General features: G+C 41.8%; 1 protein-coding gene across 4 annotated transcripts in view; it reads right to left on the bottom strand.

Annotated features, from left to right (window-relative positions):
- Nucleotides 1–10,864: 10,864 nt before the first annotated feature.
- The window catches only part of LOC112214488 (polyadenylate-binding protein-interacting protein 2B), a 29,932-nt gene continuing 21,008 nt past the window's right edge, over nucleotides 10,865–19,788 (bottom strand). For 3 of the 4 annotated variants that reach the window (XM_024373269.2, XM_024373266.2, XM_024373265.2), the window contains exon 4: nucleotides 10,865–12,242. In XM_024373269.2, coding sequence (XP_024229037.1) covers nucleotides 12,186–12,242 — 57 coding nt within the window. In that variant the 3' untranslated portion in view covers nucleotides 10,865–12,185. Of the gene's footprint in view, nucleotides 12,243–18,861; nucleotides 19,637–19,788 lie in introns of those variants that run through there. The other variant, XM_024373268.2, reaches the window with a different exon arrangement.

Raw genomic sequence — 19,788 nt, 5'->3', positions numbered from 1 at the left:
TTGTAGTCCATAATAGTTTGCAAGCCCTGCCACATCCGACGAGCGTCAGAGCAGGTGTAGTAGGATTCAATCTTAGTCCTGTATCGACGGTTTGCATGTTTGATGGTTCGTCCGGATTAGTTTCCTGCTCCTTGAAAGCGGCAGCTCTAGACTTTAGCTCGGTGCAGATGTTGCCTGTAATCCATGGCTTCTGGTTGGAATATGTACAGTGGGGAGAACAAGTATTTGATACACTGCCGATTTTGCAGGTTTTCCTACTTACAAAGCATGTAGAGGTCTGTAATTTTTATCATAGGTACACTTCAACTGTGAGAAACGGAATCTAAAACAAAATCCAGAAAATCACATTGTATGATTTTTAAGTAATTAATTTGCATTTGATTGTATTTCCTTCTTTTTTCATGCGAATGAGTGGGAATTGAGCAAAATTATAGAATTTGCATCAGACTCATTAAAGAAAAAATCTTTGTCCAGTTCAAGGTGAGTAATCGCTGTTCTGATATCCAAAAGTTATTTTCAGTCAAAAGAGACGGTAGCATCAACATTATGTGCAAATAAGTTACAAACAATGGTGAAAAAACAAACATAATAGCACAATTTGTTAGGAACCCATAAAACGGCAGCCATCCCCTTCAGCGCAATTACAACCCATATATTATATGGCTTTGTGTTTTAGGTTATATTGTCCTGGTGGAAGGTGAATTCATCTCCCAGTTCCTGGTGGAAAGCAGACTAAATCTTCTAGGACTTTGCCTTTGCTTAGCTCCATTCCGTTTCTTTTTTATCCTGAAAAACTCTGTCGTCTTTAACATTCAGGGCAGGTGGGACAGAGCCTGTTTTTCATGTTATTTTGGCATTAATATGTGTCACACAAAAAATAATCTATATAATAAAGCTGCATACAAACTTGGTCTCTTTTTTTGCTTTCTTGAGTAAGGCAGCTCCAAAATGCAGGTGTTTCAGCCTAGCACAGTGCTTTCTGTGGTGGAGGGGCAGCCAGCAGAAAATACAGAGTGTGTTCTCTAGTTGCGCCATGATTGGCTCAGTGTTCTGTCACTCATGGGGACACTACGTCACCGCAAAATCTACGGGTAGAGCTCAAATTCAAGCCCCGTGGGTGCTGCCATAGAGTTACATTATAAGTGCCCATCCAAAAAGATGGGTGGCGTCAAATCACGTTATATCTAACGCGGCTTTGATTGGACTGATCATGTCAACATCTTAGCTAAATCGTAGCTAGCAAGCATCGTCATGAATCAAGTCGATAAAATACTGGCAAATCCTTTTCAAATGAAGAGAAAAATGAAGAGAAATTATAGATAAAACGTATCGGTGCTCATCGGCCATAAACATTACAGAAGTTCGCAAAGTCAACAATGAGCGGTTTGGACGGAATCAGTGGCTAACTGCAAGCATTGCAAAGCAATCATTAGCCTCCTATTCAGTGGAGCGGGTGTGTGGTCCAAGTCTGGGTTTAAGGGTCTCTTTTACAAGCTTAAGAGGATAAACATTCAATATTGGCCATGCTGTCAATCCAGCATGACTTCTGCCACGCTCAAAACAACTGGAAACTGAGAACTGGGAAATCTCCGACATCAGTGAGTTCAAGACAATTGGGAACTCTGAAAAAAACTAACTCCGTCTGGGAAAATACGTTTTGAACGGTCATCCGATTCGTTATTGAAGTCGGGAACTCAGGCCTCTTTCTTGAGCTTTGACCTGAAGATCACTGACGTCATCACGATTTGACCTTGCTTTTTCCCCAGTTGTCTTGAAAGCATCATAAATCCAGAGAATGCCAAACTTTGACAGAATTTGACCACGAAGGACCGCCGCGCCACCTTCCTGTTCAACTGAGCACAGCACAACAAGGTGAGTCCAAAAATGTATTGTATAATGCTGCAGAAATTATATAATATGCAAGGGAGATATGTATACTGTAGCTAAGAAAGTAATAAAGTGTATGTTGTGTAGTAAGCTGTTAGTAGCCAATGTGCCTCACCCTAATAATTTGTGACTGATTGCCTTGATTCGGTCTTATGTAGCAAAATTTGAAATGGTGTTTATTACATTGGATAAAAGCAGACTCTGAGCTACAAAATGGTCAAAACTTAATTTGGGGAACAATGGGAAAGTAATTATGCTTTGAAAGTTGATAAACTTGAAACCTCACTTTTGAGAAAATGACATTTGAATGTTTTGGTACTTACTGGGGAGCTTTTCTTTGTCTACACCCATTCAGTACTGTTCACACCCTCTTAAGCTTTAGACCCACCCATCTCTTTAAGGGTTGATCTGAGCATCTTAGCTAGCTAACATACGGCAATGACTAGCAAAGCAAATGGCTCTGAGATACAAATAATATCATACATGTAACGTTAGCTAGCGAGCCAGCCAACTAACATTAGCTAGCTAGCCAACAGTACTCTAATTTGGAATGAAAACAACTTTTTCAAAATAAGAAACTTGTAATATCTGAAAATGTAGCTAACTTGACTATCTTACCCGTATACATCATGGATGGATGCCATTAGCCTGTCCGGAGACAGGTGTTTTCTCCATCTCCTTAGCTATCATACTCTAATTCCACTGATTTTAAAACGCGGTCCTCCAGAAAGTTGAGAGCAACTTATGCAGTTCTACTATGCAATACATTCTTAAAGAAGACACGTTAGACAGGATTACATACACATACTGACCAGCTCCAAGAGGCAGAAGCATGCTATTTGGCAGACCAATCCGAACTAATCAAATCAAATTTTATTGGTCACATACACATGGTTAGCAGATGTTAATGCGAGTGTAGCGAAATGCTTGTGCTTCAAGTTCCGACAGTGCAGTAATATAACAAGTCTCATCAAACAATTCCCCAACAACAACCTAATACACATAAATCTAAAGGGGTGAATGAGAATATGTACATAAAAGTATATGGATGAGCGATGTCCGAGCGGCATAGGCAAGGTGCAGTAGATGGTATAAATTACAGTAGATACATGTGATATGAGCAATGTAAGATGTGTTTCATTTCACCTTTATTTAACCAAATAGGCCAGTCGAAAACAAGTTCTCATTTACAACTGCGACCTGGCCAAGACAAAGCAAAACAGTGTGACAAAAACAAACAGTTATATATAATCAATAACACAATAGAAAAAAATCTATGTAATGTGTGTGCAAATGTAGAAGAGGTAGGCAATAAATAGGCCTTAGAGGGGAAATAATTCCAATTTAGCATTAACACTGGAGTGATGGATGTGCAGATGTTGATGTGCAATTAGAGATACTGGGGTGCAAAAGAGCAAGACGGTAAGAAATAATATGGGGGTGAGGTAGTTGTGTGTGCTATTTACAGATTGCCTGTGTACAGGTAAGCTGCTCTGACAGCTGATGCTTAAAGTTAGAGAGGGAGACATAAAACCCCAGCTTCAGTGAATTTTGCAATTCGTTCCAGTGTTGGCAGCACTGAACTGGAAGGAAAGGCGGCCAAATTAAGTGTTGGCTTTGGGGATGGCCAGTGAAATATACCTGCTGGAGTGCGTGCTACGGGTGGGTGTTGCTATGGTGACCAGTGAGCCAAGATAAGGCAGGGCATTACCTAGCATATACTGTATGTAAACATGATTATTAATATGTAAACATTATTAAAGTGTTTAGAGTGACTAGTGATCCATTTATTAAAGTGTCCAGTGATTGGGTCTCAATGTAGGTAGCAGCCTCTCTGAGAGTTAGTGATTGCTGTTTAGCAGTCTGATGGCCTTGAGATAGAAGCTGTTTCTCAATCTCTCGGTCCTAGCTGTGATGCACCTGTACTGACCTCGCCTTCTGGATGGTAGCGGTGTGAAAAGGCAGTGGCTCGGGTGGTTGTTGTCCTTGATCTTTTTGGCCTTCCTTTGACATTGGGTGCCATAGATGTCCTGGAGGGCAGTTAGTTTGCCCCCGGTGATACATTGTGCAGACCGCACCACCCTGTGGAGAGCCTTATGGTTGAGGCCGGTGCAGTTGCCGTACCAGGCTGTGATACAGCCTGACAGGATGCTCTCGATTGTGCATCTGGAAAAGTTTGTCAGGGTTTTGGGTGACAAGCCAAATTTCTTCAGCCTCCAGAGGTTGAAGAGGCACTGTTGCACTTTCTTCACCACACGGTCTGTGTGGGTGGAACATTTCAGTGTCTGTGATGTGTACGCCCAGGAACTTAAAACTTTCCATCTTCTCCACTGCTGTCCCTTCGATGTGGATAGGGGGTTGTTCCCAATGCTCTTTCCTGAAGTCCACGATCTTCTCCTTTGTTATGTTGACGTTGAGTGAGAGGTTGTTTTCCTGACACCACACTCTGAGTGCCCTCACCTCCTCCCTGTAGGCCGTCTCTTCATTGTTGGTGATCAAGCCCACTACTCTTGTGTTGTCTGCAAACTTGATGATTGAGTTGGTGGCGTGCATGGCCACGTAGTCGTGGGTGAACAGGGAGTACAGCAGAGGGCTGAACACACACCCTTGTGGGGCCCCAGTGTTGAGGGTCAGCGAAGATGTTGTTTCCTACCACCACCTGGGGGCGGCCCGTCAAAGTCCAGGACCCAGTTATACAGGGCGGGGTTGAGACCCAGGGCCTCCAGCTTGATGATGAGCTTGGCGGGTACTATGGTGTTGAATGCTGAGCTGTAGTCAATGAACAACCCAGGGCCTCCAGCTTGATGATGAGCTTGGCGGGTACTATGGTGTTGAATGCTGAGCTGTAGTCAATGAACAACATTCTTACAGGTATTATTTTTGTCCAGATGGGATAGGGCAGTGTGCAGTGTGATGGCGATATGCGTCATCTGTGAACCTGTTGGGGCGGTATGCAAACTGAAGTGGGTCTAGGGTGGCCGGTAAGGTGGCGGTGATATGATCCTTGACTAGCCTCTCAAAGCACTTCATGATGACAGAAGTGAGTGCTATGGGGTGGTAGTCATTTAGTTCAGCTATCTTGGTATTCTTGTGTACAGGAACAATAGTAGCCATCTTGAAGCATGTGGGACAACAGAATGGGATAGGGTGCGATTAAATATGTCCGTAAACACACCAGCCAGCTGGTCTGAACATGTTCTAAGCATGCGGCTAGGGATTCCGTCTGGGCCAGCAACCTTGTGAGGGTTAACAAGTTTAAATGTTTTACTCATGTCAGCCACTGAGAAGGAGAGGGGGGGCCGCAGTCTTTGTTAGCGAGCCGTGACGGTGGCACTGTATTTCTCCTTAAAGCGAGCAAAGAAGGTGTTTAGTTTGTCTGGAAGCGTGACGTCGGTGTCCGTGAGGTGGCTGTTTTTGTTTTTGTAGTCTGTGATTTCCTGTAGACCCTGCCACATACATCTCGTGTCTGAGGCATTGAATTGCGACACCACCTTGTCCCTGTACCGGCATTTCTCGTTTGTGGAGGGAATAACTACACTGTTAATATTCAGCCATATTTCCAGACCTCTTTCCATGGTTAAATGCGGAGGATCGCACTTTCAGTTTTGTGCGAATGCCGCCATCCATCCACGGTTTCTGGTTAAGGTAGGTTTTAATAGTCACTGTGGGTACAACATCTCCAATGCACTTATTTATAAAACGCACTCACCGATTTAGCGTATAGATTGATGTTGTTCTCTGAGGCTTACCGGAACATATTCCAGTCGGTGTGATCAAAACAATATTGAAGCGTGGCTTCCGATTGGTCAGACCAGCGCTGAATGGTGCTCGTTACGGGTACATCCTGTTTGAGTTTCTGCCTGTAAGCCGGGACGAGCAAGATGGAGTCATGGTCGGATTTGCCGAAGGGAGGGCAGGGAGGGCTTCGTATGCATCGTGGAAGTTAGAGTAGAGCAGTCCAGACATATAGTTTCCAGTTTACATAGAGTCCAGTGAAGTTACTTGAGGGCCGTCTTGGTGTTCGCTTGAGGGGGGGGGATTCTAAGTCGGGTGAGCAGAAGGACTTGAGTTCCTGTATGATGTTATGATTACACCATGAGTTGTTAATCATAAATCATACACCCCCGCCTCACTTCCTCTTCCCAGAGGGCTGTTTATCTCTGTCGGCGGATGCATGGAGAACCCCGGTGGCTGAACCGATTCCAACAACATATCCCGAGAGAGCCATGTTTCCGTAAAACAGAGAATGTAACAATCTCCGATGTCTTTCTGGAAGGCAACCCTTGCTCGAATTTCCTCTACCTTGTTGTCAAGAGACTGGACATTGGCAAGTAGTGTACTCAGGAGTGGTGGGCATGTGCCCATTTATGAAGCCTGACCAGAAGACCACTCCGTCTGCCCCTTCTGCATCGGCGTTGTTTTCGGTCAGCTGCTGGGATTAGATCCATTGTCTTGGGTGGTGGTCCGAAGAGAGGATCCACTTCAGGAAAGTCAAATTCCTGGTCATAATGTTGGTAAGTTTAAGTTGCTCTTATATCCAATAGTTCTTCCCGGCTGTATGTAATAAGACTTAAGATTTCCTGGGTTAACAATGTAAGAAATAAAACATTAAAAAAACAATATATTACATAATTTCGAAAGGACGCGAAGCGAGGCGACCATCTCTGTCGGCGCCATCTTTGAACGTTTTTTTTTTTTTTTTTTTTTTTTTTTTTTTTTTAAATCTCTGCATGTCCAGCCCACTCATGGCCAATCATGGCTAGAGGGAAGGTTTGCTCCCTTTTTCTGTGGCTATAGGCTCGTAATTTAACAATTGTATTCATATTTACAGATGGAATACAATTCTATTATTCTTTCGTGCATAAAGGCTCTCCTAACTGGTTTATGATTAATATTTTTTTAATCTACCAATTGGTGCTGAAACAGTGATGAATGATGCATGTTCTTTCATTGATCCCAAATATTCTGAACCCATTCTCTAAATAAATTCTAACTTAAAAGGTACACTGTATTTAAAGGGATGGCTTAAGATAACATGTAATGAAAACCTTATTGAATGAAAACTCCATGAGAAAATATGTTGGCCAGCAAGTGGGAATGTTTTCAGGGGTTGAATTAAATTAATTCAGAATGCACAAGGTAGCCACACCTGCAGAGCGAGTTACGCAACTGAATAAGGGCGCTGTACAATTGGGTTGGCCGGTGTAGCCGTCATTGTAAATAAGAATTTGTTTAGGCAAGTGACTTGCCTAGTTACATTGTAATGTCTGAATACCAAATAATGAGAAGTGCATTGGAAAGGCGTGCATAGGACATTTCCTTAGTCTGAATTGGCCCCATGTTGAACAGAGCTGTAGTAAATAGCTACATAGGTAGTATTATACCGTTCCCAGTAACACACCATGGCTGCGTTTGAAATGGCACCCTATTCCCTACATAGTGCACAAAAATCTATGGTCCAAAGTAGTGCACTATCTAGTGAATATGGTGCCTTTTCAGATGCAGCCCATCAGTTTCTTATTCATCCTCTTCCTCACCAGCCACTCATTTCCAGCCCGGTGTACTACCAGTACAACAGTCGCTGACTAGCCTCCATCATCATAATTAACTTTATCTTCATCTTTCAAGTTAAATCTATATTGTTTATTTATTTTTTATCTTTATTTTCTGCAAATTAAAAACATATAGATGATACACCCTTCATCTGTCGTTTCAAATTCCACAATTTTGCTGAAGTTATACATGCATTATTTCAATAAACTCTGCACTTTCTGAATTAAAAAATACACTGCTCAAAAAAATAAAGGGAACACAATGTAACTCCAAGTCAATCACACTTCTGTGAAATCAAAACTGTCCACTTAGGAAGCAACACTGATTGACAATAAATGTCACATGCTGTTGTGCAAATGGAATAGACAACAGGTGGAAATTATAGGCAATTAGCAAGACACCCCCAATAAAGGAGTGGTTCTGCAGGTGGGGACCACGGACCACTTCTCAGTTGCTATGCTTCCTGGCTGATGTTTTGGTCACTTTTGAATGCTGGCGGTGCTTTCACTCTAGTGGTAGCATGAGACTGAGTCTACAACCCACACAAGTGGCTCAGGTAGTGCAGCTCATCTAGGATGGCAAATCATTGCGAGCTGTGGCAAGAAGGTTTGCTGTGTCTGTCAGCGTAGTGTCCAGAGCATGGAGGCGCTACCAGGAGACAGGCCAGAACATCAGGAGACATGGAGGAGGCCGTAGGAGGGCAACAACCCAGCAGCAGGACCACTACCTCTGCCTTTGTGCAAGGAGGAGCAGGAGGAGCACTGCCAGAGCCCTGCAAAATGACCTCCAGCAGGCCACAAATGTGCATGTGTCTGCTCAAACGGTCAGAAACAGACTCCTTGAGGGTGGTATGAGGGCCCGACGTCCACAGGTGGGGGTTGTGCTTACAGCCCAACACTGTGCAGGACGTTTTTCATTTGCCAGAGAACACCAAGATTGGCAAATTCGCCACTGGCGCCCTGTGCTCTTCACAGATGAAAGCAGGTTCACATTGAGCACATGTGACAGACGTGATAGTCTGGAGACGCCGTGGAGAACGTTCTGTTGCCTGCAACATCCTCCAGCATGACCGGTTTGGCGGTCGGTCAGTCATGGTGTGGGGTGGCATTTCTTTGGGGGGCCGCACAGCCATCCATGTGCTCGCCAGATGTAGCCTGACTGCCATTAGGTACCGAGATGAGATCTTCAGACCCCTTGTGAGACCATATGCTGGTGCGGTTGGCCCTGGGTTCCTCCTAATGCAAGACAATGCTAGACCTCATGTGGCTGGAGTGTGTCAGCAGTTCCTGCAAGAGGAAGGCATTGATGCTATGGACTGACCCGCCCGTTCCCCAGACCTGAATCCAATTGATTCTGGGACATCATGTCTCGCTCCATCCACCAACGCCACGTTGCACCACAGACTGTCCAGGAGTTGGCAGATGCTTTAGTCCAGGTCTGGGAGGAGATCCCTCAGGAGACCATCCGCCACCTCATCAGGAGCATGCCCAGGCGTTGTAGGGAGGTCATACAGGCACGTGGAGGCCACACACACTACTGAGCCTCATTTTGACTTGTTTTAAGGACATTACATCAAAGTTGGATCAGCCTGTAGTGTGGTTTTCCACTTTAATTTTGAGTGTGACTCCAAATCCAGACCTCCATGGGTTGATATATTTGATTTCCATTGATAATTTTTGTGTGATTTTGTTGTCAGCACATTCAACTATGTAAAGAAAAAAGTATTTGAATGAATATTTCATTCATTCAGATCTAGGATGTGTTATTTTAGTGTTCCCTTTAAGCAGTGTATTTAACTATGCTAATGAGGGCTGTTCTACAATACATTTCTCCATTAACCTTAGGAATAGTAACTTATAAACCTTCTCTCAATTATATTTGAGTAGGGTGTAGAAGGTCCATGTATCCAATGATGTGATAATGGCAGTGATGATGTAGAACAGAGCAGCCTCATATAAACCAATCTCACTGAAAGACGTTCAAGGAAACCTTCGCACTGTGTGCGAGCGTGTCTCAGATGAATGGGAAGGTCGAAGCAACTATTTTGGACCTTGGTCCTGGTTGAGATCTGCATGCCTTTTTTTCCCCAATACCTATTTTCCCCACTCCCTTGTTTACCTACATCCTTTCCTTGAGATTAACTTCTTTATTTTATCAAATCACTGATTTTAACAAGTTCACTTTTTATTTTTATTAAGACCACCAGACATACCTGCAGTTTCACATTTTTATTCATCTTTTTGTATTGAAATTCGTACTTTGGGTCATTGGGACTTTTTCCAACTCAAAATCCATTATATTCATGTAAATCCAACTGGCAGACAATTCCTATTGGTTGACCCAGGGTGCACGTGGCCTGTGGTTAGTCAACCCTCGCTCAAGTCCCACCCATTCATTTTAAACCTCCCCTAGACACTAATCTAGCGTTCCCCCCACCGTAACAGTTAAGATTAGTGTGATTCATAAATGGTACCCAACTGCCTATGTAGTGCACCACTTTTAACCAGGACCCTTTGAGAGCTCATAGGGAGTGCTATGGGCCCTAGTTAAGTAAAGGTTAAATAAAAAAAAAAAAGGGCTTAAGGTGCTATTTGGGGGACACATCCATTCCCGTTTTGACCACAAGCTACGGCAACCCAAGAGACAAACACCTTGTTCCTCTAAAAACAAGAGATCGATTAACAGATAAACCTGTTAATGTATTGATCAACATTATTGATCCAACAAAGTTCAACATGATGCTTCCATTCCTTCAATACTGCGAGAGGCAATGGCACCCTATTCCCCATTGAGTGCACTACTTTTGACCAGAGCACAGGTCAAAAGTAGTGCACTATAAAGGGAATAGGGTGCCATTTGAGACGCATAACAGGGAACGGCCTAGTTACAAACCAAACACCAATTCCCCATCACGTGACACCTCAAATGATGCACTTCTTTAGATCAGGACTCCAGGTTCTGATTAAAAGTAGGACTATATTGCAGCGTTTGTACAGGCAGCCCAATTCTGATATTTTTTTCACTAATTGGTCTTCTGACCAATCAGAACAGCTCTGAAAAATATTTGATTGGAAAATATTTGATGTGATTGGTCAAAAGACCAATTACTGGGAAAAAAATACCAGAATTCAGGTGACTGTGTAAACGCAGCCTATGGGGAATAAAACTTCAACCTTTTCACCCACAAGGAGGGAGTGAACAATGGTGTAGGGCAGGGGTATTCAACTCTTACCATACGAGGGTCAGAGCCTGCTGGTTTCCTGTTCTACCTGATAATTAATTGCACTCACCTGGTGTCCCAGTTCTAAAATCAGTCCCTGATTAGAGGGAAAGATAAAAACAAAAAATGCAGCGGAACTGGCTTCGAGGTCAAGAGTTGAGTTTAAAGGGTGTAGGGGATAGGAAATATGAATAATTGGTTTGGAACCAGGCCCATGAGAAATAAAAACAGCTCTACACAGAGTGAGTCTGTATGATGATGATGTCATAACGGGAAACGAGACAGAAGAGTAATGTCATATTGTGACCAGAGGTACGTAGTTACAGAAATCTAGAACGGCCAACCGTGTCGTCCACGCTGGCTCCAGTCGTCGTTCGTTAACAATAATTACATTCGTAGTTGGATTCCAATTAGAATGGTAACGTTGTGGAACATTCTGGCGCCAACAAGGCCGCCATGAAAAGTATAAATGCAGATCTCAAAATGGCACCCTATTTTTACTAGGTAGTGCACTCTATAGTGGAACAGGGTATCATTTGCAATTCGCTTGTTGTATTCACATGGAACTTTTAGGTGCCAACATGGCAACCATGACAAGCAAAAAATAAAGTTGTAAAATCTCAAGAGTTTGCAATTTCTCTGTATATGTACGCCTTTATATGCATCCGAAAAAGCACCCATTTTCTTATGGAGTGCACTACTTTAGATCAGGGCCCACAATGGTAGAGCCCTGGGCCAACAATGGTAGGGCCCTGGGACCAGATTCACAAAACCTTAAATATAGATTTAAGACGAAAAGTCTTAAGGAACAAAATGGTAGTTAAGAAGAAAGTTAAGCAAAGTTGCTATTCCTCAAAAAGGTTATTGGAAATGTTATTGCACATTTTCTCCCTAAGTAAAAAGTTGAAAATAAATTTCATTGGAAATGTTCTTAATTCCAAGATAGCTAAAAAAAAAAATGTAAAAAAGCAATTGAACATGTTTATTTCACACAAACGTCATCTAAAAGTTTCAGTATTGATCATTTTAAACCCAAGTTTTAGAACAGTAATAAATATGCTAACATGATTGCCATTGCTTGCTAAATCGGTTGCCTAGCAACAAGCATCTTAAGAAGATTGAGAAGTTCATAAGAAAATCATTAAATCTTAAGATAATACACTTAAGAATAAAAACAGCCTAGTTCGTAAGTTTTTGCGTTTAGAAATGTTTTGTGAATCTGGGACCTGGTCAAAAGTAGTGCACTACATAGGGAATAGGGTACTATTTGGGATACATTCTCGAATGTAAATGCAGCAGCGCCCTCTGTAGGGCTCTGTTGATACTGATACCCCGCCCCTGTCCTTTAGATTACAAGTTGAAACAAATAAAATAAAAATCTTAAAGAAAATAAGTTCCCCCACCCCCTTACAGGTTTCTACCTACACACCCTGGACCTGTGTGTGTTTTGCGGTCAAGGCCGCCAGAGTCTCTGCAAGGTTATGTGAGCGTGAATGTTCATGCTCCCTGAGGTTGAGGGGGACTCCTAGTATTTCACTCCCGGAACGAACTCCTTCGCATCAGGGTTCAAGTTGCTTTTCCTCTGCAGAGATAGATGGAGGGGGGGAGGAGATTGAGGGACGGAGGAGTGGAGTGATTAAGGAGAGAGAGAGAAAGTGTGAGAACCCTCAAATTGTACAAACTAATTTACATTTTACAATGAGAAGACCATTGTTGAACAGAATATGGTGTGTATAAGTGAATGGGTTTTCTCCAATGTGTGTGTGTTCCATGCAGAAGCATCACCACAATGCATAATATAGTAAAGAATTTGGTAGTATGTCCAACAGGCCTCACAACCGCAGAGCGGTATGCTGATGTCAACGTTGTCAACAGAGTGCCCCATGGTGGCGGTGGGGTTATGGTATGGGCAGGCATAAGCTACGGACAACAAACACAATTGCATTTTATTGATGGCAATTTGAATGCAGAGATACCATGACGAGTTCTTGAGGCCCATTGTCGTGCCATTTATCCGCCGCGATCACCTCATGTTTCAGCATGATAATGCATTGCTCCATGTCGCAAGGATCTGTACACAATTCCTGGAAGCTGAATATGTCCCAGTTTTTCCATGGCCTGCATACTCAGACATGTCACTTATTAAACATGTTTGGGATGCTCAGAATCAACATGTACTACAGCGTGTTCCTGAGAGAGGAGTGGGACAACATTCCACAATCAACAGCCTGATCAACTATGCGAAGATGTCGCACTGCATGAGGCAAATGGTGGTCACGTCAGATAAGTTCTCTGATCCACGCCCCTACCCTTTTTTTTGTAAAAGGTATCTGTATTCCCGGTTATATGAAATTCATAGATTTGGGCCTAATGAATATATTTCAATGGACTGATTTCCATATATAAACCGTTACTCTTTGAAAATGTTGCATATATTTTTGCAAAAGTATACATTTGTTCATATGAGTGGGAAGATGTATGTATACATACATACATACTTGAAGTCGGACGTTTACATACACCTTAGCCAAATACATTTAAACTCAGTTTTTCACAATTCCTGACATTTAATCCTAATAAAAATTCCCAGTCTTAGGTGAGTTAGGATTACCACTTTATTTTAAGAATGTGAAATGTCAGAATAATAGTACAGAGAATGATTTATTTTATTTCTGTCATCACATTCCCAGTGGGTCAGAAGTCTACATACTCAATTAGTATTTGGTAGCATTGCCTTTAAATTGGGTCAAATGTTTCAGGTAGCCTTCCACAAGCTTTTAGCTTGCAAAGCCTCAAACATAACAATGTCATTATGGCCAAACCGTTCTATTTTTGTTTCATCTGACCAGAGAACATTTCTCGAAAAAGTATAATCTTTGTCCCCATGTGGAGTTGCACATTTTTATGGCGGTTTTGTAGCAGTGGCTTTTTCCTTGCTGAGCGGCCTTTCAGGTTCTGTCGATATAGGACTCGTTTTACTGTGGATATAGATACTTTTGTACCTGTTTCCTCCAGCAACTTCAAGGTCCTTTGCTGTTGTTTTGAGATTGATTAGCACTTTTCGCACCAAAGTGCATTCAATAAAGCAACCATTACTTGGAGGTTTACAATTTTTTTCGTGAGGTTTTGGCTGATTTCTTTTGATTTTCCCATGATGTCAAACAAAGAGGCACTGAGTTTGAAGTAGGCCTTGAAATATATCCACAGGTATACCTCCAATAGGATAATTGACATAATTTGTGTCAATCAGAAGCTTCTAAAGCCATGACATAATTTTCTGGAATTTTCCAAGCTGTTTAAAGGCACAGTCAACTTAGTGTATGTAAACTTCTGGCCCACTGGAATTGTGATACAGTGAAATAAACAATTGTTGAAAAAAAGTACATGTCATGCACAAAATAGATGTCCTAACCAACTTGCCAAAACTATAGTTTAACAAGAAATTTGTGGAGTAGTTGAAAAACGAGTTTTAATGACTCCAACCTAAGTATATGTAAACTTCTGACTTCAACTGTATGGGTGTGTGTGTATATCAATATATACACTTAGGTTGGAGTCATTGAAACTCTTTTCAACAACTTTACACATTTCCTGTTAACAAACTATAGTTTTGGCAGGTCGTTTAGGAAATCTACTTTGTGCATGACACAAGTAATTTTTCCAACAATTGTTTACCATCAGATTATGTCACTTGTAATTCACTGTATCACTCTTTGCTTGACATCACAAGAAATTCAAAAGAAATCAGCTAAAACCTCAGAAAAAAATGGTAGACCTCCACAAGTCTGGTTCATCCTTGGGGCAATTTCCAAATGCCTGAAGGTACCACGTTCGTCTCTACAAACAATAGTACGCAAGTATAAACACCATGGGACCACGCATCCGTCATACCGCTCAGGAAGGAGACGCAATTCTGTCTTTAAGAGATGAACGTACTTTGGTGAGAAAAGTGCAAATCAATCCCAGAACAACAGCAAAGGACCTTATGAAGATGCTGGAGGAAATGGTTACAAAAGTATCTATAGCCAGAATAAAACGTGTCCTATGTCGACATAACCTGAAAGGCTGCTCAGCAAGGAAGAAAACACTGTTCCAAAACCGCCAGACTACGGTTTGCAACTGCAAATGGGGACAAAGATTGTACTTTTTGGAGAAATGTCCTCTGGTCTGATGAAACAAAAACAGAACTGTTTGGCCATAACAACCATCGTTATGTTTGGAGGAAAAAGGGGGAGGCTTGCAAGCCGAAGAACACCATCCCAACCGTGAAGCAAGGGGGTGGCAACATCATGTTGTGGAGGTGCTTTGCTGCAGGAGGGACTGGTGCACTTCACAAAATACATTTGTATCATGAGGGAGGAAAATTGTGGATATATTGAAGCAACATCTCAAGACATCAGTCAGGAAGTTAAAACTTGGTCGCAAATGAGTCTTCCAAATGGCATACTTCCAAAGTTGTGGCAAAATGGCTTAAGGACAACAAAGTCTAGGTATTGGAGTGGCCAACAAAGCCCTGACCTCAATCCTATAGAAAGTTTGCTGGCAGACCTGAAAAATCATGTGCGAGCAAGGAGGCCTCATTTACACCAGCTCTGTCAGGAGGAATGGGCCAGAATTCACCCAACTTATTGTGGGGAGCTTGTGGAAGGCTAACCGAAACGTTTGACCCAAGTTAAACAATTTAAAGGCAATGCTACCAAATACTAATTGAGTGTATGTAAACTTCTGACCCACTGGGAAAGTTATGAAAGAAATAAAAGCTTAAATAAAGCATTCTCTACTATTATTATTTCACATTCTTAAAATAAAGTGGTGATCCTAACTGCCCCAAAAAAGGAAATTGTTAATAGGATTAAATGTCAGGAATTGTACAAATGTATTTGGCTAAGGTGTATGTAAACTTCCAACTTCAACTGTACATACACATACAAAATATCGATATGCATGTACATCTTACAGAAATTGGTTCAAATATCACCAAAGTCAGAATATTGTAGCCTAGGCCTATATAAATATTTGCTCATAAGGGCAGACTTTTGTATATAAATTCATTCATATGGTTATATAAAGGCTGAAGGCTAAAAACAGACTATACTATATCTATACTAAAGGAGGGGGTTGTATTGAATATTCCATCTGTAAACCAGTACTTAGTCGCACAGGGATGCTAAATTGCATGTGGCTGTAAATATCTGAATTTTGTCTTGCTGGAGTAACAGCTCTCCGCTGTAGCCCTTATAGCTGTCAGGGATGACGAGTTCAGAGAGGGATGTAGGTACAGGGGCCATGCCGGTTAGTTCTTTTGTAGATGCATCAACTTCATGTTTTTCCAGAGAGAGCATTTCTCCCCAAATAGACACAGGCCATCCATGTGTACCACGGTCCACAACTTGATTGGTTTCTTCCTGGGTTTCCAGGCTTTTCTCCTTCAGGACATTCACCTTTCGGATCTGAAGCCGAGCATTCTCTAGATAACCATCAGTGAGGATTAGGCAACTTTGGCATAGGAAAGCATCATACTCGGTGCACTTCCAAAACGACATGCATGTATATACACAAAAGTATGTGGATACGCCTTCAAAGTGGATTCTGCAATTTCAGCAATACCAGTTGCTGACAAATGTATAAAATCGAGCACACAGCCATGCAATCTCCATAGATAAACAATTGTCAGTACAATGACCTTACTGAAGCGCTCAGGGACTTCAAAACGTGGCACAGTCATAAGATGCCACCTTTCCAAAAAGTCAGTTCATGTCAAATTTCTGCCCTGCTAGAGCTGCTCCGGTCAACTGTAAGTGCTGTTATTGTGTAGTGGAAACGTCAAGGAGCAACAACAGCTCAGATGCAAAGTGATAGACCACACAAGCTCACAGAGGGCTGAAGTGCGTAAAAATAGTCTGTCCTCAGTCGCAACACTCACTGCCGAGTTCCAAACTTCCTCTGGAAGCAACGTCAGAGCAATAACTGTTCGTCTGTAGATTCATGAAAAATGGGTTTCCATGATCAATTAGCTGCACACAAGCCAAAGACTAAAATGCACAATGTCAAGCGTCGGCTGGAGTGGTGTAAAGCTCACCCCAATTGGACCCTAGAGCAGTGGAAACTCGTTCTCTGGAGTGATGAATCACGCTTCACCATCTGGCAGTCCGATGGACTAATCTGGGTTTGGCGGATGACAGGAGAACGCTACCTTCCCCAATGTATAGTGCCGAAAATAAAGTTTGGTGGAAGAGGAATGATGTGTGGGGCTGTTTTTCATGGTTCGGACTAGGCCCCTTAGCTCCCAGTGAAGGGAAATCTTTACGCTACAGCATACAATGACATTCTAGATGATTCTGTGCTTCCAACTTTGTGGCAACAGTTTGGGAAGGGCTCTTTCAGCATGACCATTCCCCCGTGCACAAAGCAAGGTCCATACAGAAATGGTTTGTTGAGATCGGTGTGGAAGAACTTGACTGGCCTGCACAGAGCCCTGATCTCAACCCCATCGAATACCTTTGGAACGCCGACTGCGAGCCAGGCCTACAGCCCACAATCAGTGCCCGACCTCCTTAAAGCTCTAGTAGCAGAATAGAAAGTCCCACAGCAATGTTCTACTGGCTTCCCAGAAGAGTAGAGGCTGTTATAGCAGCAAAAGGGGGACTAACACCATATTTAATGCCCAGGATTTTGAAATGGGAATTGACGAGCAGGTGTCCACATTCTTTTGGTCATGTTTGTGGGTGTTCACCTTCATGCACCATCCATGCACAGAGGACAAATTCAGATTCCATTGCTTGTTCTGACCTCTTCTAAGAATAATGAATGCTGAGGGTAGTAGTGCAAGTTCATTTTAAGCACACTATTTGGATTATTAACATATGAACAACTTGCAATTCAATTGCTGGACTATTCAAAGCCATCTATCCAACCCTTCTACTCAGATCCGGCAGTTCAGAGGATAGTTTCAAAGGTAATCAACTAGGCCTAATTATTGTTCATTAGCAGCATACTTTAGTTTGTGTGCCTATTATTTAACATTTAAGTATGACTTAAAGAGAAACGTATTTTGGGTGTCATGGGAATGTAACACATTATCCCCCCCCCAAAATGTACTTGTCCAAAATCGTGTGCATTAAAATAAGTGTTCTTTGTATTAATGGCAGTGTTTGCCTAAAGCATTTAAAGCATAAATAAAAAATAAATAAAGCATTTATTTGTGAAATTAGACAATGAACTTGAACCCTGTTTCAACAAATAAAAGCTTTATTTCCTTGTAATTACTGTTATTACAGTGTTAGTCTTGTGAATCTCTCATGCATACTTTTTGATTGAAAATGGGATCAATTGGGAGATTGACAAATACTGATTTCAAAACAAACGGACTACATTCTCATTACCAAGACATGAGGTAAGTATCAAAACATTTTTAAAAGATGCCCTTGCCTTCAAAGTTGAACCTCGGATAGATCTTTAGTATAATAGCCATTAAGGTCAACTCAATAAGGGATTCTGTTCTTTTGAAATAGCTTAGATTTTCCGTATCATAATGAAACGACATAGGCCATTACAAAATTCATTTGACCGATGGGTCATTCTTGAGCTGCGGTAATATATTTTAGAAATATACTTTTATTTTAAGAGAAAATGCATTTTCTGAACACCCCACAACGTTAAGTACATATTAAACCTTCAAGAAAACATATTCCCCAACTCCGGCATTAAAGCCCTTTTATTGTCAATTTGTGTCTGATATGGACACCATTTATCTTCAACCCCGTCACAGATAATATGGACGTTGTCGGAATATGATTATAAAAATATACTTGTTATAAAAGCAACATTTACCTAATGCTCATGTGTCCCCCAAACCAAGTATTATAATATACAATTCATGTAAAACCTCAAATTTACTATATTAAACCCTGAAATACACATCATCAGCAGGCTCATCATATAAATAAAATGCTTTCAATTCAGAAAGAACTAATCTTCTTGACATTGTGCTTAACATTTCAGACTGAATTCATATTCTTCTTTGCCATTTTATTTACCAAATATTGTCATTTGACAGGGTTGAGACTAGGGTTGAAAACTGTGAAAGGGTTAGAGAGACATTGGTTTCCATATAAATTAGTTTACTATCAAAATCCCTCCAAGATTTACCCCAAAACATTGCATTCATTGTATGCAACCACGTAATAAGGACATTAGATATATTTAGAATAATCTGGGTTTTATTAACCAAACTGCAGTAAATATCGAAACAAACATAAACATCACGCATTAGGGTAATTAACATTCAACAGGTTATCAGAAAAGTTCAACGTGTCATCAAACTGTAGGAACATTTTCCAAGGGCGTTTAGAATGCTAGAACAGCTAACTACAGCACTAGTGTCAGCATGACTATACTTCTCTGGAGCACCATATTCATTCATTCTTGGTTTTCTTCCTGAGAGTCTGGCCCACACATCTCTCTCTTAACGAGGCGGGATGTCACACGCTGTGGGGGTGGAATCGTCGACACCGGTGCCGCCGCTCATTGACTCTGTACCGGCAACCCCGGTGTTGTATATATATCCCCGCTATTGTTATTTACTGCTGCTCTCTTTTTCTCACCTCTTTCTTTTTTAGGGGGGGCATTTTCTTAAACTGAATTGTTGGTTAAGGGCTTGTAGTAAGTAAGCATTTCACTGTAAGGTCTACACTTGTTGTATTCGGCACATGTGACAAATTTGATCAAGTCCTTCATCCAACTGATACCAGAGAATGACGACTTGAGAAGGCCAGAAAAATCTGTTTGGTCCTCACGATGCATACATTTCACTTATACACTCATTCCATCCGTGCCGAGGATGATGCCTGCCTGAATACAGGTTATCATATTCCACACCACTACCCAAGAAGACTTGGATTTCCCCACTGGATTTCATCTAGAGGTTGTGGATTTTCCTCATTGGCTGGCTGTTCTGGAGCAGCCAGGACCTTCTGCCTGAAATTGAAGTGATGTGTGTTAAAGCATGTACAGTTTAGGTCCTTCTTTGTTGAACAAAGGCAGCTGACATCACGAGACATCAGCTCACCAGGAGCAAGGATGATGACCTGATGTATTCTCAAGGTGGAGGGCAATGCTGTCAATGGGGC

Source organism: Oncorhynchus tshawytscha, linkage group LG15 (genome assembly GCF_018296145.1).
Source record: "Oncorhynchus tshawytscha isolate Ot180627B linkage group LG15, Otsh_v2.0, whole genome shotgun sequence".
Taxonomy (NCBI): Eukaryota; Metazoa; Chordata; class Actinopteri; order Salmoniformes; family Salmonidae; genus Oncorhynchus; species Oncorhynchus tshawytscha.
This window is presented reverse-complemented; position numbering and strand designations above follow the sequence as displayed.